General features: G+C 36.1%; 1 protein-coding gene across 4 annotated transcripts in view; it reads right to left on the bottom strand.

The window, feature by feature from the left end:
* Window positions 1-23,805, bottom strand: part of RIMS2 (regulating synaptic membrane exocytosis 2) — a 601,723-nt gene that overhangs the window by 463,778 nt on the left and 114,140 nt on the right. For all 4 annotated transcript variants that reach the window (XM_069600407.1, XM_069600406.1, XM_069600408.1 and 1 more), the window contains one exon: window positions 7,982-8,192. In XM_069600407.1, the coding sequence (XP_069456508.1) occupies window positions 7,982-8,192 (211 nt within the window). The remainder of the gene's footprint in view (window positions 1-7,981; window positions 8,193-23,805) is intronic.

The raw sequence follows: 23,805 nt of genomic DNA on the forward strand, positions 1-23,805 counted from the left end.
TTGCTCAGAGGGTTCATATCTAAACTCACATCAGTATTTGCCAATGTCTACATCATCTGCAGCCTCGTAACTGAAGACTGAAGAGAATGAAGAGGCTCCAAATGACAAGAAAGAGGAGACCTCAGCTAGGGAAATTCTCTTTGGGTTTTATGCCAATTTGAATTTGGAAAACTTGAAAAGACTTCAAGTTTTAGTCTGATTCATCATAAAGAATCAGAACAGAAAGATTTTATCTGTGTTTGCAGGAAGTCACCAGGCTCCAGAGCAGATACAAATTCAAATCAGACTTTTAAAAGACAGAGATCAGCAGATTATTATAATGTATTATCAAATTTTATATTTCTAAGAATTTGTAAATTATATATAATATTCAACATGAGGGTAAAAAATAAGCATTTTACCAATCTCTAAAACATATTTTAAGAAAAATTAAAATATATTAAATACTTAACTATTATTATATACTTCAGAAAACCCATGTTCAATGTTATTGTGACTCATTATTACAAAAATTGAATCTTTATACTAACTTGGAAACTTATTTTAAAAATTCTGACCAGCACAATGATCAGTTTAGGGGACATAATAAGATTAAAGGAATTCTTATCACAATGAGAAATGTTATAAAAACACATTTCCTTTAAAAAATACTATATTCTAAAAAGGCAAGTTTCTTTAAGAATCAAGTAAAATAGTCAAACTGTCATCTATAATATAATAAACTAAATGTCTTTCAGTAAATTCAGATAGCATGCTTAAAATATATCTTACTGTTTAGCAATTATCATGCACTACAACTGTACCAAAACACTTGAGTAAATAAATTAAATAGAACTATAAAATTATATTAGCATTAATAATCAGAAAAAAAATAATATTAGACAGAAAAAAGACTCTAACCACTTTGTCCTCCTGGTGTGAATATCCACGAAAGCAAGTTAGAAAGGACAGAAAAGACAAAACAAAAAATAAATAATTAATTCCATTCTTAAAACAAATAAACTTTTTAAGACAATGAAATTAAAATTCTGGAAAATTTCAAACTACATTTTGACCAAAATATAAACATTATAAGAGGAAAAACTTTTCCATACATTTCAAGCAAGAGCATGCTATATACTGGTATATGTTAAGACATATAAAGAGAACAATTTCTACAAAAGCAAGTAAATACCCAAACATCAGAAAAAGGAGAATGTTCTTTCCACAAATAAAATCTTAATTGAACACTCAATTAACTCAAAGAAAAAAACTAAAAGAAGTTAAGGAAAAAAGCTTTTATGTAGAAATATAATAAAACACAGTATCACTGTTTAATTTCATCATATACTATCAAAAGCTGACAAAATATAATTCTACATGAATTATTCATATTACTTCTAAAAGGTATTTGTCCCATTAACTTAAGCCTTCTAAACTTTGTAACTTAAAAGAAAAAATAAGTAGAAATAGTCATTAAAGATAAAATATTATTGATCACTATTGGTAATTTGGGGTCACAGTTTCCTAACACTATAAATGTAGAAAATAAAATAATATGTAAGATACCTGAGTTTTAAGGAAAGAATATAAAAAAGAATGACTATATGTATAACTGAACCCCTTAGCTGTACACTGAAACTAATACCACATTATAAATAAGCTAAACTCCAATAAAATAAAAATTTTAAAAGATGTGGTACATATATACAATGAAATACTACTCAGTCATTAAAAAAAGCAATCATGCCATTCATAGCAACATGCATGGACCTAGAGATTACCATACTAAGTAAAGTAAGCCAAAAAGAGACAAATACCATATGATATCACATATATGTAGAATCTAAAATATGATACAACAAACTTATCTACAATACAAAAAACAGACTCACAGACATAGAGAACAGATTTGTGGTTTCCAAGGGGTAGGGGAGATGAAGGAGGGATGGATTGGGAGTTTGGGATTAGCAGATGAAAACTTATACAGAGTGGATAAACAACAAGGTCCTACTGTATAAGCACATGGGACTATATCCAATATCCTGTAATAAACCATAATAGAAATGAATATTAAATAAATAAAAAGATACATGATTTGGTCAAAAGAACATATTTAAATAGGGTAAAGTTTAAAATTGTTACATTTATCTTTAATTAAACATAAATAATGATAATACTTCATAATGTAATAATAACCTGATACATTATAAGTTATAAATTTAAATTAAAAATTAAAATCATGTCTTTTTAGGCATCATTGTTTCTCTGAAACATTTCTAGTTGTATACCTCATGCGATTTTCTTAAGCTCTCTAGACCTTTACTTCCTTATCTGCAAAATAGGAAATTAATATTTACTTTATACAGTTTCCTGAGAATTAAACAATATGAAAAGCTCTCCATATAGAGTGCCTGACACACAGTTCTATATCTGATATTCTAGCTGATTAAAACACAGGATATTGTGTAAAGGGATAAGCTGGATCTGCTATATTATTATCTTGACTGATTCATTTGTTACAAATGTTAAAACTACATACAGGTCATATAAAAGCTATTGTAAAAAAGAAAAGCAACTGTATGCAGTCAAGGAAAACTACTGGTGAGCATTTAGTTTAACAAAAATCATTTATGGAGCACTCACATATATGTAACAGGCACTATACTAGATTTATGAAACATAAAAAGTGAGTCAGACAGTTCTTGCCATCAAAGAACTGAATGTATTGAGAGGGAACTGAATAAATCACTGCAGAACGGAAAGATGCCTGAAAGCAAGCAAAGAATAAGACACTATGGAAACACAAATGACTGATGAGATAACAGAACTTGGAAAAAAAAAATTGAAAGCTTCTGAGATATAAGTAGGCCTCTAAAGTAATAAAGAGAATGCTGGCAAGACCAGTGAGGGAGAACATTTTATGCAAAGAACATGGAATATGTAAAAAGCACAAAAGCACAAACGTGCCTGGCATATTGGGATACAAGTTAGCTGGGAATGACCCCTGGGTTGGGAAGACCCCTGAAGGAGGGCATGGCAACCCACTCCAGTATTCTTACCTGGAGAATCCTCATGGACAGAGAAGCCTGCGGGAGGCTACAGCCCATGGGGTCACAAAGAGTCAGACATGCCTGGGCGACTAAGCACAGCACAGCTGGGAATGACTAAATTATAACTGACATGTATGAACTAAAGTCTTCACAGTTAACTATATTAATAATCTGGCAAAAGCTTAGAAGCATAATACTTTCATAAAATAACTCACATTGCAGAAATTGTTTTAAAAAAGAAAAAAAACATGAAGCTAATGAATTTGCTAATAGTTAATTCCTCTTAGGGCTTCCCAGGTGGCACTAGTAGTAAAGAACCCACCTGCCAATGCAAGAGACATAAGAGACGCACGTTCAGTCTCTGGGTCAGGAAGACCCCCTGGAGGAGGGAGTGGCAACCCCCTCCAGTATTCTTGCCTGGAGAATTCCATGGACAGAGGAGCCTGGGGGCCTACAGTCCACAGGGTCACAAAGAGTTGGACACGACTGAAGCAAACTGGCACATACTCGATCCCTCTTAACAGATAATACAGGTTCAATTTTAGCTATAACATATACATGGAAAATTTACCTATAATACATATATGAAATATTACTCTACCATTGTATCTCTACTATCTTCCAATAAGGATAAAAAGTCAACACAAAATCTATTATATAATTTATAAATAAGGCACAACATTGCTACTATTTTATAAAGTGTTTACTTTGCTAAAATGTGCAGACAGACTGGAAGAAGAAAAGTCTAGACGTGGAAAGAACAGTTAGGAAGCTATTGCAATACTTCAGGTAAGAAACATATATGATAGTGGTATGAACCACAGTAGTAGCAAGAGAAGTAAACTGACTTAGGAGATACAGAGAAGTATGGCCCCTTAAGACATGCTTGAGGAAGAGGAAGAAAGAGAAAAGCACTCCCAGAGCTTGGTTTGAGCAACCGGAAGAATAAGAAGGCAATTCCTTGAAAGAAAAAAACACATGAGCAGCAGATTTGGTGGAAAATAATGAATTCAAGTATAGATAAGGTGAATATGAGGTGACTATCAATTCATCTAAGCATAGATTTTCAGCAGGAAGCTACACAGATAGACTTGTAGCTCAAAAGAATAATCCGGCTAGTGAAATCACATCTGTAAATCATCAGCATATAACAGAATATGAAGCTATGAAAATGAATAAAATCTCCCAAGAAAATTGTTAAAGGAAAAAGGAAAAGTAAGGATAATGACGCTTAATCAAAATACCTCTTCTCTTTGAACTGGCAAGCCTCCAAGGAAAAGAAGTTCAAAACAAAAGGACTAGTAATCTCTTCTAATCAGATTTTAGTAACACAATTTAAAGTTTCACTGTATTTGTCCAAAGTGATTTTAATCAAACTAGAATTGAGTTGCTTGAAAAACAAAGGTAATGTATAAATATGAAATATTATCAAGGTCCTTAAGACATTAAAATCTCATGTAAAAAATAAAAACCAGCTGTGGAGTAGTAGTTTAATTTTAAACAAATGGAAAATTTGGATATTTTAAAATGACTACAAATGAACCTACAATTGAATCATTTGAATATTTACTTCAGTTTTACACTTAGTCTGTGTTTAAAGAAAAACTACTAAATGGTCAATTCAAAGATTAAGGCAATGGCAACCCACTCCACTGCTCTTGCCTGGAAAATCCCATGGACGAAGGAGCCTGGTGCTTCACTTTCACTTTTCACTTTCCTGCATTGGAGAAGGAAATGGCAACCCACTCCAGTGTTCTTGCCTGGAGAATCCCAGGGACGGGGGAGCCTGGTGGGCTGCCGTCTCTGGGGTCACACAGAGTCGGACACGACTGAAGTGACTTAGCAGCAATGATTAAAGATTAGAATTACCTTATATAGTTTACATATATATTCATAATGACAGAATCAGTTTAGGTATGCAACAAGGAACACACTAACCCAATATAAAATATGATCATTTAATTGAATAAGAAAACATATGTGAAAGGTTCTTTCATGGGACCCTACATCCCTGTTAGGTAAGAAGCAATACTACAGAAATTACTGCAAAGCACTTTAAAAGCACTCAGTGTGTGTGCCAGGTACATGCTAAGTGTTGCACAAATATTAACTCATTTTGTCCTCACAATAGCCTTGTAAGATATATCCTCTTATTCCTTCTACTTACAGGTGAAGAAGCTGAGGCAGAGAGACTAAGCTTCTTATACTAGGTCACAGAACTAGTAAATAATAAAACTGGGATTTACGCTTAATCTCACTTGGGCAAGAAGAGAAAACATAAACAATGCTGCTACTACCCAATAGAAAGTTGGAATGGTTACAGTAAGATCAGATAAAACAGAATATTTCAGAGCCAAGAATATTTCCAAGAATAAAGGAATTGTTAAATGACAATTATAAAGGGGCCAATTATTTTAATAGGATGTAATGATCCCAACTGTTTATGCAACTAAAAACAGAACTTTAAAATATATAGTCAAAGTTGATAAAACTGAGAGTGACATATCTGAATACCCATCTTTTAATAATTGGTAGAAAAAAATGTGGAAAATAAGGATTTAGTAGAGTTGAACAACTCTATTAAACAATTTGACCTACTGAACATTTAAAACCACTGTAAAAAAATAACAGAATATACACTCTTTCCAAGAACAAACAGAACATTTGTCAAAATAAAGCACAGTCTGGGCCATAAAATAAGTATCAGTACATTTCAAAGGACCCAAAGCATGTGAAGTATATCTGGGACCACAACAGAATAAAATTAAAAATCATGAACAGAAAGATCTCTAGACACTTCCACCCCAAATATTTAAAAAATAAATAACATACTTCTAAGTTATTCATAAGTTAAAAAAGAAAAGTAAAATTAGAAAATATTTCAACTGAGTGAAAATGAAAACACGACATATTAGAATTTGAGAGATGCTACTGAAGCAGTACTTAGGGGAAATTAACAGCACATGAGGCCTGTATTAGAAAAGAAGGAATATCTCAAAGCAATAACCTCAGCTTCCACCTTATGAAACCAGAAGAAAGAAGAGACAATTAAACCCACAGTGAGCAACAGAAAACAAATCATAAAGATCAAAGATGAGATCAACAATTTAAAATCAATAAAATGAAAAACTGGTTCTTTGATAATATCAATAAAATAGGTAAGTATCTGTCAGACTGAAGAGGGAAAAAGAGAGAAGATACAAATTGCCAATATCAAGAATGAGGCAACATCACTACAAATTATACAGACATTAAAAGAATGATAATGGAATACTATGATACTAATTAATTCAACAACTTACAAGGAACTAAACAAATTCTTTGAAAGATACAAATTACCAAAGCTCATTCAAGAAAAAAAATAGATAACCTGAATAACCCTATATCTATTCAATTGAAACTGTACTTAAAAACTTTCCCCCCAAAACAGAACCGTATGCCCAGATGGCTTCACTGGTAAAATCTATAAAACATTAAAGGATAAATGATACCAACTCTACAGAAACTCTACTAAAATACTGGAGAGAAAGAAATACTGCCCAATCCATTTTATCCAGCCAGCATTACTCTAACACCCAACTCAAAGACACACATCACAAGAAAAGAAAGCTACAGATATTAACCCTCAGAAACACAAAAGCAAAAACTGTAAACAAAATTTTATCTAATCCAACTCATTAACATGTAAAAGATATAATCCATCATAAATAAAAAAAGTTGGTTTAACACATCAAAATAAATCAAGGTAGTTCACCATATTAACAAAGAAAGCAAAAACATATAATCAATCTCAATAGACAGAGAAAAAGTATTTGACAAAATTCAACATCTATTCTTAAGGTAAACAAACGAACAAAAACTTTTAGAAACATTTATGAAGAGCTGACAGCTAACATAATACTTAAAAGTGAATGCTTTCTCCACAAGATGAGAACAAAACAGGAATGTCTCTTCTCATCACTTCCACTCAAAATTATACTAAAGTTTCTAGCCAATACGACTAGTCAAGGAAAAGAAAAATAATCAGGTAAACAGGGAGAAAGATAAAGAAAAGTTATTAGTTCTGGGTAAAACAAAAGAATGAGAAAAGGGAAGCAATGAGAAAATGGAGAAATTAAATCACAAAGGCTAACAAATTCCCGTTATGTCTAAGTAATGTATGTAAAGACATCAGCTTCATATTTTTAAGCTACCTAAGAACTGGGTGATAAATATCTCCTACTAAGAAGGAGATAAATGCAAATTATAAAGAACTAATTGAGACAGTTTAAAACATTGTTTTTGCTAATTTCAGCATAGCATTCTTTGGGAAATACTAATATATTCCCTCAGGTGGATGGATAAACTACAAAAATCTAGAACAGGTGTGAAACACAGCCTTAACATTTCTTCTTTTAATTCCATATTCTACTATTTTTTTCACTAATGTTAAAACAAAAATAAAGGGTATTGTAGCCTCAAAAGCTATAAAATTATGAAACATAGAATCTCAAAGCCAGAAAGAGCCTCCTTCAGAAACAAAGGAAATACAGGCCAAAAGAAGAGCAGATCTACCAAGCTGATAATGTTATGTGAGGTAATCGAAAAAGCTGTGACAAAACTCAAACATGAACCAGCTGTGTGACTTTAACAATGAACTCTAATCTTTCTGGATCTGAGTTATCTACATCTATAAAATGAGGAATTAGGCCAACTGATCTCTAAAGTCTCTTCATCTTTGAAAGTCTAAGATCCTATGAGTCTAAAAGATCATAAGCTAAAGAACAAAAACAATGAGATAAATACCTTTTTAATTCAGAGGAAAGTTTTTTAAATTCTTTTATCTGAACTGAAGACACTAGGGAAGGTTTCTGTTCATGGATTAACCTGAATGTTAATTTCAGTTGTCTATTTTATTCACAATGAGCTTAAGTATGAGAGAATTACGAAATTCAGCTCTAATCCTGTACCTTGTTTGAGCGTAATGACACACGACCTCCACAACGAGCACAGAACTTGGTTTGGCAATATGAACAGTTATGGCCACATCCATCAGCAAACTTGGTTTTGTGGCAGATGCCACAGGTTGGAGCATCACCCTTCTGTTCTTGCTGCTGCTGTGATTCTTCACCCATCTTCTTCACCTGCTCCTTATACATTTCAAACTGCTGATGAAGTTTTCTGCAGAGAACACAGACAAGAAAAATTTGGTTTCCTGATGGTCCCAAAAAATAGTAAGAATTACCACAATCTGTGGACACAATTTTGTATCTGAAAAATCCATGTGAGAATAAAGAATAAAAATTTAACTTTCTGTTGATAATAACATCTTTTATGTCCCACAGCATCGGAAAAGTGTAACTAGTTCTAACTTCTGATATACACGCTAATTTGACAAACAGTACAATTAACATACTTTTTTGAAAGGTAATTGTAAAATTTCTACCAACTATCTGCAATATGTTTCAATCATATACCATGAAATATTTATAATGTTATTTTTTCAAGAGTTTAGCTTCAGAAATAGACTGAATGATATGACTTGCACAGGGAAACCAAAACCTATCAACTTCAAATCACCGAGACAGAATCTCAACTGGAATGCAATTAAGAATCAAAACAGAGAGGAAAACATTGGATGAGTGGTCTCACTAACTATCTAAAGCTATTCAACAGCCTGGACATTAGTTGGCTGCAAAGACACTTGAAATATTAGGAGTCTACCAAATAAGGCAGTACAAATAAAACTAAGGCCTTTACTGATTCTAGTTAAAAATAAATAGTGATAAAACTTTTACTATTATCTTTATAAAAGATGGTTTTAAATGATTAAAACTATAATTTTGATTTACAAATCAAAGTTCCTAGTCAGAACTAATGCTTAGGATTTACAAAGCTGCAAATAATGTCACTCATCCTAAAGAGGACAAAAGGCTAAATAATCTATAAGAGCATAACTTCTCTTGATCCCATCAGAGAGTTGAGGGTTATAAGACAAGCAAACAATCTGAACTCCAAGACAAACCTTCCAAAGAACAATGGGACACACTATTTCACCTTTGGCAGAGCACAGAAGAAAGAGGTGGCCACCAGACAGTTAAGAGGAAGTTCACTAAAATCTTATTTAACAACTGGTAAAAGTCAAGTGTGGGCTAATCGGACAATCTGGAATAGCTATGGGCCCAGGATCACAAGCACTCTTCCACATACCTGTACTGGTTATTCATGAGGAACAAAGAGAGCAGGACGTAAGAACAAAAAGAACCTTTTGGGGGTGCATATGTACAAATATAACAGAAGTGGCTGCTAGAGCACAGGAATTCCCCAGACTGTTTCTCCTTAAAAAGCCAAAGCTATAAGCCACAGGAAACGGGAGTAAACTCTGTCATCCCCAGGACAAAGGCAAAGACCCAGGCAGCTAGGGAAAAGCTTGGGAGGGGAAAAGCCCTCTTCTCCTGAAGGAGGGACAGGAAATCATCTTCAGTCAAGAGCTTACCCACAGATCAAAGGCTTTTATCACAAAGAGGGAGGTAGAAACTCGCGCCCTAAACCATTCAGAGACACCAAGCCAACTTCCTTACTTGGGAAAAAGGGAATAAGAACTCTGAGCAGGCCTCATCCCTGAGGCCCTCCTAGACAGAAATGGAAGATGGAAAACACACAACAGAACACCCCAACCCTATCACAAGCCTAGTATCAAGAAATAAGCACCAGTATTCTGCTGCCGGGGAATGGGCAAGAATGTGGAAGAGGCCCTCTCCCTCTGTGACAGCTGAAGGGGTAGCAAAACATAAAAAAAAAAAAAGTACAGTACTCCTGCATTCACCCCAAGGAAAAAGCAACAGGAGCTCTCTGTTAGAGAAATCTGAAAATAGTAGTGCCCTGAAGATAACGACACAATCCAAACCTATCTGAGCCCCTGACTTGACTAGTGATTTCACACCCCAGTGGCTCAGCGGTAAAACATTCGCCTGCAATGCAGGAGATGCAGGTTTGATCCTTGGGTCAGGAAGATTCTCTGAAGGAAATGGCAACCCACTCCAGTATTCTTGCCTGGAAAATCCCATAAACAGAGGAGCCTGGCGGGTCACAGTCCATAGGATTGCAAAGAGTCGGACATGACTTAGCAACTAACAACAACAACAAAGGGAAAGAACATACGATTATGTCAAAATATGTTGAGAAAGCACCTAAATCAGCAAACTAGGAATAGACAGAAATGTCCTTAACTCAGTAACAGTATCCACAAAAGGGTCTACAGCTAACATCATATTGTATTTGAAATACTGAGTGCTTTCCCCCTAAAATCAAGAACAAGTATCCACAAAAGGGTCTACAGCTGACATCATATTGTATTTGAAATACTGAGTGCTTTCCCCCTAAAATCAAGAACAAGTATCCACAAAAGGGTCTACAGCTGACATCATATTGTATTTGAAATACTGAGTGCTTTCCCCCTAAAATCAAGAACAAGTATCCACAAAAGGGTCTACAGCTGACATCATATTGTATTTGAAATACTGAGTGCTTTCCCCCTAAAATCAAGAACAAAGCAAGGTGGTATCTTCCACTACTCCTAATCAACACCAGACTAGAAATCCTAGCTAACATATTAAAGCAAGAAAAACAATAAAAATGAAACCCTAGAGATTGGGAAGGAATATTTTTAAACTGAGCAGATGGCATAATTGTCTATGTATAAAGTCCCAAAGAAACTATTAAAAAAACTCCTATAATAGATGAGTCTAGCAAGGTCACACAGAGAAGGCAATGGCAACCCACTCTAGTACTCTTGCCTGGAAAATCCCATGGACAGAGGAGCCTGGTAGGCTGCAGTCCATGGGGTCGCTGAGCGACTTCACTTTCACTTTTCACTTTCATGCATTGAAGAAGGTAATGGCAACCCACTCCAGTGTTCTTGCCTGGAGAATCCCAGGGATGGGGGAGCCTGGTGGGCTGCCATCTATGGGGTTGCACAGAGTCGGACAGGACTGAAGCGACTTAGCAGCAGTAGCAGCAACAAGGTCACAAGACACATGCTCGATATACAAAAAACAATTGCATTTCTGTATACTAGCAATAGACAGTTGGAAATCAAAAAATTTTAAAGTAGTATGCAAATGGCATCAAAAATAAAAGAAAGAAAAGTCTAAGATATTAATCTTCCAAAATATGAGCAGACTTTCTTTGCTAAGAACTATAAAATATTAATAGTAAGAATTAAAAGAGATCTAATTAATAGGAGAAATATTCTATATTCATCATGAGAAGCTTCAGTACTGTTAAGATATCAATTCTCTACAAATTGATTCAATGTCATCTCAAATCACAATCTCAGCAAGAATTCTTTAAACAAATTGACAAACTAAACCTAAAATTTGTATGGAGAAGCAAAACTCTCCAATTAGGCAACACATTTTGAAAAAGAAAAAGACTGAAGAACTCACACTACCTAATTTGAAGACTTACTATAAAAACTATAGAAGTAATCAAATATTGGTAAAGCGTAAACACACACACAATAAAACAGAGTCCAGAACAGTCCAGTACTTAAACGGTCACTGCTTTTTTAAAAAGATGCCTAGCTAACTCAACAATAAAGTATAGTCCTTTAAAACAACAGAAAATCCATGTGTAAAAATAGTAATTGGAAATCCATTGTGTAAAAAAATAAACCTCAACCCATACCTCATACCTATATGAAAATTAACTAAATGTATTATAAAACTGTAAACAATAGATTACAGAACTAAATAAAATGACTAAGAGTATAACACTTGTAGATGAAAACATTAAAGAAAAGTGCGGCCTTTTCAACAGACTTCTTAGCTAGGTTAGGCAAGGTATAGGCTCTAGACCTTCAACACAATTTAAAAAGCATCATTCAGAAACCTGCCAATGACAACATGTAAATGAATGGATACAGCTATGCTCCAATAAAATGTTATTTATGGATGCTGAATCTTGAATTTCATGTTATTTTTATCATCTCAAAATATTATTAAAAACCAATTTTTTTCAACATTTTTTTAATGTAAAAGCCATTCTGAATTCACTGGTTATATAAAAACAAGTAGTGGGCCAGATGCGGCCTGTGGATCACAGATTGTCCAATTGTATATGATATGATTTAATTTATGTAACATTCTGAAAAAGATGAAATTATAAGGACAGAAATCGGATCCATGGTTGCTAGGGAGTGGAGCAGAGCAAGGGGGCTGACTACAAATGGACGCAAGGAACATTTGGTGGTGAGGAAAATGACCTATGTCTTGATCATGGTGGTAAATATTACTGTGTATGTTTTCTAGAATTTACTGAAGTGTATGCCTCAAAGGAATGAATTTTACTCCTAATAAATATAACCTCAAATAAGTTTGACTTTTAAAAAATAGTTCGTTTCAAAGTGCTAACCTACAATCAGCGCGTGTGCTGAGTAGCTCAGTCATGTCCGACTCTGCAACCCCATGGACTGTAGCCTGCCAGGCTTCTCTCTCTGTAGAATTTTCCAGGCAGGAATACAGTAGCAGGTTGCCATTTCCTAATCCAGGATATCTTCCTGACCCAGGGATTGGACCCACATCTCTTGTACCTCTTCCACTGGCAGGTGGATTCTTTACCACTGCACAACATGGGAAGCCCCCAACCTAAAGTCAGTAGGTAAATTAAAAATAGAGCCATATAAGTCCTTTTATCTCTGCAACCACAAAAGCATATTTCCATTTTCATACCTAATATTAATAAATTCAAACGGCTATGCCAGTTTTTTTTTTCCTGTAACTTCAGGTAACATACTATTTTCCCCTGATGGTCTTTCACCAGGTTTAAGTGAATCTCTAGTAACACAAAATAAGCATCACTACAAGAGACCTAAGTTCATAAAACATGTATAAGAACAAGCATGATTTTAAGTGGACCAGAATGAGCTGTGCACCAGAGCTTCTCCAACCATTTGGAAGCATCATCTTTCTATGTGTGAGGTCTACACATTTCTACCATATACCTCTTTATACACTTACGATCTCTGGCATGATCTCTCAGTATATGGCTGAACCTCTCTGGGAGCAAGAGAAAGAAGAAGAAAATTAGAGCAAATGCTTTGTTTTCATTCTAGAGGCACTGGAGTACTAGGCAAGTTACCAAGTCAAGTTACACTGGAACAAAAAGTAGAAATCTTTTTGTAGAAGTAAAAAGTAGGAGCAAACGGTGCTACACAGGCCCTCAAGGGAAATAGAAACCCCAGTTTTCACACACAGGGAGATGGCCAGTAACATAAGCAGAGAAATCAGTAATTATGTACCCCAAAGTGCTAGATTAGAGCTATTGAAGCCTCTCTTACAGTAAGAACTGTAGCAGTCCCTGAGACTGTAGCATTATTGGGGCTGTGGGATGGGATCAAATCTTTCCTGCTGTAGGGAGCAAAGAAAGAGACAGAAGTGAAAAGTTCAGATAGGACTAATCCACAATAGTTTGAGGAGGTAAGAGAGGACTTTTAGAGAGGTTTTTCTTTTTTTTTGTAGTCATCCTTCAAGTCCTATAAAATGAGAAACTACTATATGTAGAAGTGATGATGTGAGCTCAATCATGTTCCTTGCCAAAGAGATCATTTTCCCCCTTCCCATTTATACATAGGCCAAATTCTATCTCTGCTTCCTCATCCCAGTCACTCTTCAACCAACCTAATCTGGTTTCCAGTCTACTTCTTAATCTTCACAAAGTTTACCAACGGCCTCCCTGTACGTAAAACTAACGGACAGATTTTTTTAGTCTCCATTTTACTGGGTTCTCAACAGCACTTGAAATTATGTTCACTGCCCACTTGGCTTTCATTACATTTTTCTGGCTTTCTTCTTGTCTCTCTAGCCTTTCATGCTCTTTTTCCTTTGAAGGTCAAGATTCAGGCCTCTCTACTCTTTTCATTCTGTGTCTTCTTAGGCAGTGTCACCCACGCCTGACTTTACTTTCCTCCTACATATAAACGTAAATCCTCAGCTCAGACTTCTCCTCTGAGCTTCAATATTCAATTGCCTACTTCACATCTGTATTGGGAAGTTTCAACGCCACTTGAATTTCAGTGCATATCAAAGTGAACTTGTAATTTTCCTATTAAGCAAATTCCCTTCTAGTATCCCCTATTTCAATAAGTGACACCATTTAATCATGCAGGCCTGAAATATAGAGTTATTTTAGAAATACCTTTCTCCTTCAAATGCATAATTAATCTATCATGAAGTCTTTTCAATTTTACTTCTTAAATGTGTCCTAAATCCTTCCACTTGTCTCTATATCCATGGTCAATACCATAGGCCTTGTTATCATCAATGCCCACCTATCCCAGCTAGGCTACTCACATTCATACTTCTCCCCTTCTGCATACTACAGAAAAATTATCTTGTCATCTCACTGCTTAAAATACTCTAATGGCTTCTGATTGCTTTCAAGAAAAAGAAAAAACTTCTTATGAAGTCTTACAAAGTCTTGAATGTTCGCTCACACATTCACCTCTTCAACCTCATTTTCTGCACTGTTTCTTTTCCTTCTTTCTGCTAAAGCTACTCATCCTTTAGACTCACTATGGTGCATCTCATCACAGGATGTATTTTATACATCCTCCTGCCTCCTCCCAGAATAGATTGCAACACATGCCTTTTTTTCCTCTTTCTCTTTTTAAACCTTAGGTATCCAAAATAGAGTTGATCATGAGGTTGGCTTCGCTGATTCATGCTTGGCTCCCATTTTAATTAATTGTTTTCCCCTTCCCCAGTGTGACTTCCCTTCCCTCAGGAACCAGTCTTTAAATTTTTCTAGTAAAATCTAAATAGACTATAGCCAATGTGTCTGTGGTTTATTTTGTATCAGATAGATAGGTATTATTATAAATAGTCTATTATTATTCCTATTCTACAGAGAGGCTATTTTTACTTTACAGTCACACTGCTAGTAAGTAAAGCCAGATCCAAATTCAGCTGCAGAATCAGAGTGCTAACCACTAGAAGTTCACACTTGAATGGATATATAATTTTCCCTATTTACATTTTATTCATCCCTTTGTTTTTTAAAAGTTAGCACTTTATTCTGGAAAAGAATAAACTTAATACGTATAACTGAATCACTGTGCTGTACACCTGAAACAAACATGAATTTACAGCACTCCCCATCAGTCGCATTACTGTCTGACCCCTGTCAGATCAGAGGTGGCATTAGACTCTCATAGGAGCATGAACTGGAACCCGAAAGTCAAGGTAGAAAATCATGAGTGAAGTGAAGTTGCTCAGTCGTGTCTGACTCTTTGAGACCCCATGGACTGCAGCCTGCCAGGCTCCTCCATTCATGGGATTTTCCAGGCAAGAAGACTGGAGTGGATTGCCATTTCCTTCTCCAGGGAGGATATCATGAGACTGCCACAAAATAAAGTGTACAATACATGTAACGTGCTTGAATCTTGCAAAACCATCCCCCCACCTCCCAGTCCATGGAAAAATTGTCTTCCACAAAACCGGTCCCTAGTACCAAAAAATGATGGGGACCGCTGCTCTGTAATATTGTTGTCAGCCAAAAAGTTCGTTTGGGTTTTTCCGTAACATCACACAGATGAATGAACTTTTTGGCCAACCCAGTATTTCCTATAAGTTATAATATTTCTGTAAATGATGCTAAAGCTGAAACTCCAGTACTTTGGCCACCTCATGCGAAGAGTTGACTCATTGGAAAAGACTCTGATGCTGGGAGGGATTGGGGGCAGGAGGAGAAGAGGACGACAGAGGATGAGATGGCTGGATGGCATCACGGACTCGATGGACGTGTCTGAGTGAACTCCGGGAGTTGGTGATGGACAGGGAGGCCTGGCGTGCTGCGATTCATGGGGTCGCAAAGAGTCGGACACGACTGAGCGACCGAACTGAACTGAACTGAATGACATATTTACAAACACATATATGTTCTTCTCTGAGACATGTATGCAAGAATATAATAGATATACTTAAGTTCAGTAAAAATACTTCTAAACTGCCTTCTCAAACGGCTTAACTCAGCACACCTGCAAGTAGGGTATGACGGTTCCAGTTTCCTCTTATCCTTGCCAATATGTGATATTATTCAACTTAACAAAATTTTACAGGTTGGGCATATGAAATTTTTCATTTTTTTAAGTTCATGTTTTTCTGACTCCTAATGAAGTTCAGCCAGTTGGACTGTCCCACCTATAAACTACCTACTCATGCCATCCTTTACCAAAACTCTATTGGATTTCCTGGGGGCCTTTTTCGTTTGTTTTGCTGATTTGTAGAAGAACTTTGTATAGCCTGTATGTTAATTCTTTATAAATTGAGCATAGCAAAAGTTCTAGTCTGACAAATAACTGCTAATTCTTTGTTAAGCAGAATTTTTTCATTTTGATGCATTCCAATACATCAGTTTCTCCCTGTATGGTTTGTGGTTTTGGTGGCCAGCTAAAAAAAATTCTTATTTACCCCTAAGTCAGTCACAAAAAAATTCTATAATTTCTTCTAGGAGCTTTATAATTTTGCCTCTCACATTTAGGCTTTTAATCGATCTAAAGTTTATTTTTATATATAATGTGATGCAAGAATTTAATTTCAATCTTTTTCACATAGAGAATCTATTTTCCCAGTACCATTAAATAGCCCATCCATTCTTCCACTGATTTATAATAGCAGTCTATCATATACTTAGTTCCTACATGTGCAATGGTCTATTTATAGAGTTGTCTATATTTTGTTTCATTGGCTTTTGGTTTGTTTCTACTCCAAAACAACATTGTTAGAATCCAAACTCCAAATATAATGAAAGGTATAAAAGATCTTAAGAATATAAACATATATTTAAGCTTATAAATATAAATATAATGGTAAAAATGTAATTTCCAGATAGTCGATATTGTAGGCCTTGTGGATCTGTCACAGAGACTCAACTTTGCCAAAGAGATGCAAGAATAGTCACAGAAAAGCAAACAAATAAATGAGCTTGACTGTGTCCCAATAAAAGTTTATTTACAGAAACAGGCAATGGGCAGGATTTGACCTACAGGTCATATTTTGTAGATCCCTGATATAAAGAGTCAAAGATAATACTCATATTTAATTTAAAACTTTTCTTACAAATATTTAAAAGACATATGCAATAATATATCAACTTAGAAATAGTTTTTTCCACTTTGTTAATTCAAAAAGCTATTTCATTCAAAATTTTCATGTCTATTTTCTCCATCCTCACCAAAGCAGCTCACTGAATTCAGTGTTTTCAAAAGTAATTTCTTCATTCTGAGTTCTTTAAGAAACAGACATCATTCAATCTGTTAGTTCCTAGTAATCCTGCTGTTCCTGGTAATTTTATGCCCAGTCACATAGATTTTTTTTACTGTTGTTGTTTTCCCATTCATCTTTGTGGGGCGGGGGGGTTTCATGATTTGTGTAACACTGACTTTCCTCAGATGATGAGTTTTAAGTTGTGCTTTGAACAGTAAGCTCACAACATTAAATGCAGTCACACACATTACAGAGAGTTTTTCTAACAGCAGAGTGCAAGCCAATACAAGGACATAAAATAAATTTAGCAAGCCAGGACTCACAGTTTAATGAACTAGATCAAAGCATTGGAAAGAGTGCATGATTTCTTATAAATCTTATTTCTATTATATAAATATGTATGTAGGTATGTGTATACTGGGTTATAGTGCAAAATATATTTTTTTATGAATGGAAGCTTTTTTAAAAAAAAGTATGAAAGTTACTGCTTTACTAATCAGCTGAGAGTAATAATAATAATTAGTATTATTACAAAAGAATAAAAACATACGTCATACAGCTGGCCATCCCAGTCACATACCAAGTCTCTCCTCTGAATTTCTAAATAGCTGCCTAAGTGACTATTACAAATGTAATGTGTTTCTAAAATACAGATCTGATCATACCATCCTGTTCCTCGGCCTGGAATGTCTCTCTCTCTTTCTTGGTCAGATGCAGAGGCACTGAAACATCAAACACTAGGGCATGGAAAGAAACAGTACGTATAGTATTATCAAATAAATAAGTGGGAAACTAGAGACACGGACATAGTAACTAGATTTAATGTTTGAAAATATTTTTAAATAGCTGAAGTACTTCACTGTTCCAAATAACTGCAAAATTTGCCAAATAATATGAGAAATAATGGCATCAGAATGTATATCACAGCACTGCTGCTGCTGCTGCTAAGTTGCTTCAGTCGTGTCTGACTCTGCAACCCCAGAGACGGCAGCCCACCAGATTCCCGCGTCCCTGGAATTCTCCAGGCAAGAACACTGGAGTGGGTTGCCATTTCCTTCTCCAATGCATGAAAGTGAAAAGTGAAAATGAAGTCGCTCAGTCATGTCCGACTCCTAGCGACCCCATGGACTGCAGCCCACCAGACTCCCCCGTCCCTGGGATTCTCCAGGCAAGAGTACTGGAGTGGGTTGCCATTGCCTTCTCTGATATCACAGCACTACTCATAGACAAAAATGGAAACAACCCCAGCGCACAGAAATAGTAAAACATAAATAAATTGCAGTATATGCAAACACTAGAGTGCCATACAGTCATGAGAATGAATGAAATACAACTAGATGCAATCACATGAATGGATCTCACAAACACATTAAACAAAATATTATACACACAATATACCATATGATTCTATTTATTTGAAGTCTAAATATAAATAGGCAAAATATTATGTGTGCTAAAAAAATATTCAAGTTAAAAAGTCACTCCCAGGGGTGAGAGAGAGCCCTCCGTGGAAGAGAGCATGAGAAAGAGATCCTGGAAGTATGGCAATGCTCTGCTTTTTGCATTCAGTCATGGTTTCCAGATATATTCACTGTCTGGCAATTCAGTGAGCTATATATTTTTAAACTGTGCACTTATTACTACATATACTATGTTTTAATAAAAACTTTACTTGGCAATAAGCACTTTGGTACTTTTATCAATTTTTCTAAATGCACTGTCTGAACAAGTGATCTATCATCATCATTATTCTTTATTTACTGATCCCCCCCTTTTTTTTTCTTTTGAGCTAAAAGGAATTTAAGGTGGTTCTAACCTATGGTACATGACAGATATAGTCAATTTTAGACCACTCAGGCTGAAGAATACCTGTGCTGGACCTGGAAACATATTTATGTGGAGAAACTGCTTTCACTATGTCACAAGTTCGTGTCAACTGCTTTGATCAGTCAAGCACCAATAGCTTACAAGAAAACATCTTGTCCATATCATCCTCAATCTTCACAAAAATACAAGTAGAATTTGTTTAAGTAAGTGAAAGTGAAGTCATTCAGTCGTGTCCAACTCTTTGGGACCCTATGGAGGGTAGCCCACCAGGCTCCGCCGTCCATGAGATTCTCCAGGCAAGAGTACTGGAGTGGGTTGCCATTGCCCTCTCCAGGTTTTTAAGTAAAATTAACAATGCTTTCAATGACCCTTCAAGTTCCATTGTCATTAGCCTTCAAAAGAATAAAATCAATTTTGAGGCAGGTCCATCAGCTTTCTCTTATAACTTAATAATAAGGTGCCCACACATTAAGAAATTTCACTTTTGACCCTAAAATCACCCCCACTGCAAGTTAACATGATTAAGCAAAGGGATCAGGTTATTCACTTAGTCTTATCAACAACAGGTATAAGCAGGATTTCCAAAACATCCTTCTAAGGGACACTCTATGACATGAAATCTACAGATTTCATCTTCTAAAGAGAAAAGAGAGAAAAACTACCTCAGGGTTACAATGGAAAAGACTGTAATAAGTCACATTAACAATCAGCACTTCAGCAAAAGCCTCAAAAATGTTGATCCTTAGACTCACGTTTCACAACTAAAAAGACACAAACAATTTTGCATGAACTGTTGGAAATCTGCTCTGTCGGGAGACCTTAAATAAAAGAGTCTTAAGAACCTCCCAGAAATAGTCTTTGGAGAGAAAGAGCTAACCAACTCTTGGACCAAGCAGATAACCCACCAAAGCAGACAGCTTCCATCCAAGAACAGAAGAAAGATTTTCTAGTATCTCTGTTCCTCCTTTTAAAAATTACTTTGTTAACTATCTTATTTATTATTGTTCCTTGGAATCTCTAACGTTCAAATAAGGGTTTCTCAGTATGCTTTCATATACTTTCACTGTTAACCCATTTTTAACCTCCTTTCACTGACACCTGCATGTGTGCAGCCTCAGTTGTGTCTGACTCTTTGAGACCACGGGGACTGTAGCCCACCAGGCTCCTGCCACCTAGGAGAATGCAAAAATTTCTCCTTGTAATCCCACTGACAAAATTGTAGGGGTACTCCCTGAAACACTATATACCATTAATTTCCTTCCTGTGAGAGGATACTTCTGAATTTTCTTCACATTATTAACCTTAACTTTCAGTACTGTACCAATTAGACCTTGATCTCAAGTCATTACAGCAGTTTCAGAAGAACCAAGAGTACTAAGAGTGGGGACTGGGGTTACCTTTGCTACAGCAGCAGTCTCTTGGCAAGTTATCTTTTGGCATCCAGAAATTAACACCTCACTGCAATAAATGAGAATCAAACGAAACCTAACTGCAGTTGATATTACTGTGTAGATTCAATCACTTGAATTGTGGCTGACTCTTTTGCAACCCCATGCACTATAGGCCCCCAGGCTCCTCTGTCCATGGGATTCTCCCGGTAAGAATACTGGAGTGGGTTGGCATTTCTTCCTCCAGGGGATCTTCCTGACCCAGATATCGAACCTGTGCCTCCTGCGTCTCCTGCATTGCAGGTGGAGTCTTTACCCACTTAGCCACCTGGGAAGCAGTCGATGTTACTAGTGCTCACTATAAACAGAGTTGCCTCTCTTCATGAGGACATGGACCATCTAGATTTCCTTGCAGTTAGTTAAGAGCCTTGTGACAAGCTTTGGGCAATGAACTGTGAGTAAAGGTAACCTACCTCACTTCCTGTCTTACATAATTAAGAATGAATGTGAGTTCTCCCTTCTCTCTCTCTTGCTCAGATGCAGCAATCCTAATAGCTATGTGTTCTAATTGGCTGGCCAACAAGACGGAAGCAGCCTGGATTGCTAAACTGCCACATGGAAGAGAAGAATTCTAGAATCCCATAAGTAAGTCTTAAATCTTTTCATGGGCTCCTGCCCCTGGGCTATGACTGTCACAAATGCTTCTCAGCTTTTTTTTTTCCCCTTTTGGAGAAACAGGAAGGTTAGAGAGGACTGTAATTAGGTATTTCTCTACTTTCATGTTGGTTGGGCTCTGGTTAAGTAGTTTCCTTTCAGAATGAAAATTTCTTGGAATATGTCAAAAATGGTTACTTATCCTATCCATTGCTGGAAGTAGGAGAGAATTTTTCACTGAGCTTGAGAATTTGGTAGAGTTCATGGAGGGCTTCCCTGGTGGCTCAGCTGGTAAAGAATCCAGCTGCAATGCAGAGGAGCTGGGTTCAATCCCTGGGTTGGGAAGCTTCCCTGGAGAAGGAACGGCTACCCACTCCAGTATTCTGGCCTGGAGAATCTCATGGACTATATAGTCCATGGACTTGCAAAGAGTGGGATACAACTGAGCAACTTTCACTTTCTTAGGCTTCCCTGGTAGCTCAGCTGTTTTTAAAGAATCTGCCTGCAATGCAGGAGACCCAAGTTCAATTCCTGGGCAAGGAAGATCCACTGGTGAAGGGATAGGCTACCCACTCCAGTATTCTTGGGCTTCCCTGGTGGCTCAGCTGGTAAAGAATCCGACTGAAATGCGGGAGACCTGGGTTCCATTCCTAGGTTGGGAAGATCCACTGGAGAAGGAGAAACTACTTAACCAGAGCCCAACCAACATGAGAGTAGAGAAATACCTAATTACAGTCCTCTCTAACCTTCCTGTTTCTCCAAAAGGGTATTTCTCCACTTGAGTATTCTGGCCTGGAAAATTCCAGGGACTGTATAGTCCATGGACTCGCAAAGAGTCAGACATAACTGAGTGACTTTCACTTTTACATTCATGGAAGTAAAACTCATAAAACTAGGTTGGGGGCTCCCTGAAAGCTGGACTTCCAGGAATTTTTAACTCCTAAGTTAGTTCTACACTCAGCTTTCCATAGTTCAACAATTTCCTACCAGTTATTGGTTCCAGTGGGTTCTACTCCTAGAAATTCTCTCTATTTACCTCTCCTTTCAGTTGTCAAGGCACTGATTTGTCCCGTGACCTCACTTTTCTGATGGATCAAAGAAGAGTTGATTTTCAGTTTGTTCCATTTATCCAGCTCTTTTCTTATAAGTATAGGAGTGACAGCTTCCAAATTCTTTTTATATAAGGAGGAAACCAGAAATCTCCACAATATTGTTTTTAATTACTTATCAGCATGTTTGAATGTCAAACCTTTGAGAGCAGGAACCATAGTCCTTTTATCCGGATTCCTAGTAACCTGAATTGTTCTGGGCACATCAGTCTTGGACATTCTTATCTGCTCTTCATCACACACTCTCTTACTGGGTCAGCTTATCTACTCTTCTAGCTTTATACACCATACTGACAACTCCAAAAGTTTTCTCTCCAGTTAATCCATATCTTTCCTTTAAAGTTGGTTGACTTATTAGCATCTCAGACTTCTAAAATTTAAAACTTCAATTTTAATTTCTGCTTCTAACCTGTTCACCCTTTCTGCTTTTTGATCACAGTAAATGGTATCACCATCTGATAAATTCTTCCAGTCAGAAATCTCTTTGGTTCTTTCATCTTCCTTACTTCCTCTAAATCTACTCCACTAACAAATGACGTCATTTCAACCCCCAAATATATCCCCAATCCACTTCCCTCCCTCTTCAGTGTAATCAACCTGGTCCAAGCCATCATAATCTCTAGCCAAGTCTTTCACAAAAGCCTCCTTGCTACTCTCTCAACCTCCATCCTCACGCACGCTATCCACAGAACAGCCAGACTGATTTTTATACATAAATTAAATCATATCACTCTCATGTCTACAATTGTTCAATATGTTCCCTTTATACTGAGATTCAGATCTAAACTCCCTCTCACTCTCCAGAAAAACACTGCCCTGTCTGAGTTCTACACCTGGTCTCACATTCCCTCTTGTCCACTACATTCCAGCCACACTAGTCTTCGTTGTGTCTCTCAAACCCTTCGCTACTTAAAAACTTTCACCTGTGATGTTCTCTAAGCTTAAAAAATTCTTCCCCTTACCATTTTTTTTCCTATCAAAATACCTCATTATCAAAGAGAATCGATTACTATATTAAGTGGCCATCTCATTCTGACTCACATTTTAGGTTTTCCTACTATTTCAAAAGTACATTTATTATTTAACATGTCACAACCTGAATAAAACATGAATGTTCAAAATCAAACTAATCCAATTGGTAAGTTTAATTAATTTGTATCTTTGATACTAATTTACATATTGGGAGCACCAAGTTAAAATAATTGTTGCATTAAAAATCATTTATATTTTTTCCGAGCATACCCTTTTTAATTATTCAAAGACTTGTTTTACATTCTACATATAATGTATATTACATTGCCTTACAGACAATTATATTTTGATATTAAAGCAAAAAAGTAGTGAAAGAAAGAAAAGAATTTAAAATTATTTAATTTGTATATTAGGCAATTTCTGCAAAGGCTGAATGAACTGACAACTGAAAATCAGCTCAATCCATTTTCTATACTTTAATATTTATGGAAAGTCAAAGTTGGATACATTATTCTACTTATATCTACATTTTCACATTAAATACCCAAAGCAAAATTATATTACATTCAAAATCCAAAAT

This window comes from Ovis canadensis, chromosome 9, assembly GCF_042477335.2.
Source record: "Ovis canadensis isolate MfBH-ARS-UI-01 breed Bighorn chromosome 9, ARS-UI_OviCan_v2, whole genome shotgun sequence".
NCBI classification, from domain to species: domain Eukaryota; kingdom Metazoa; phylum Chordata; class Mammalia; order Artiodactyla; family Bovidae; genus Ovis; species Ovis canadensis.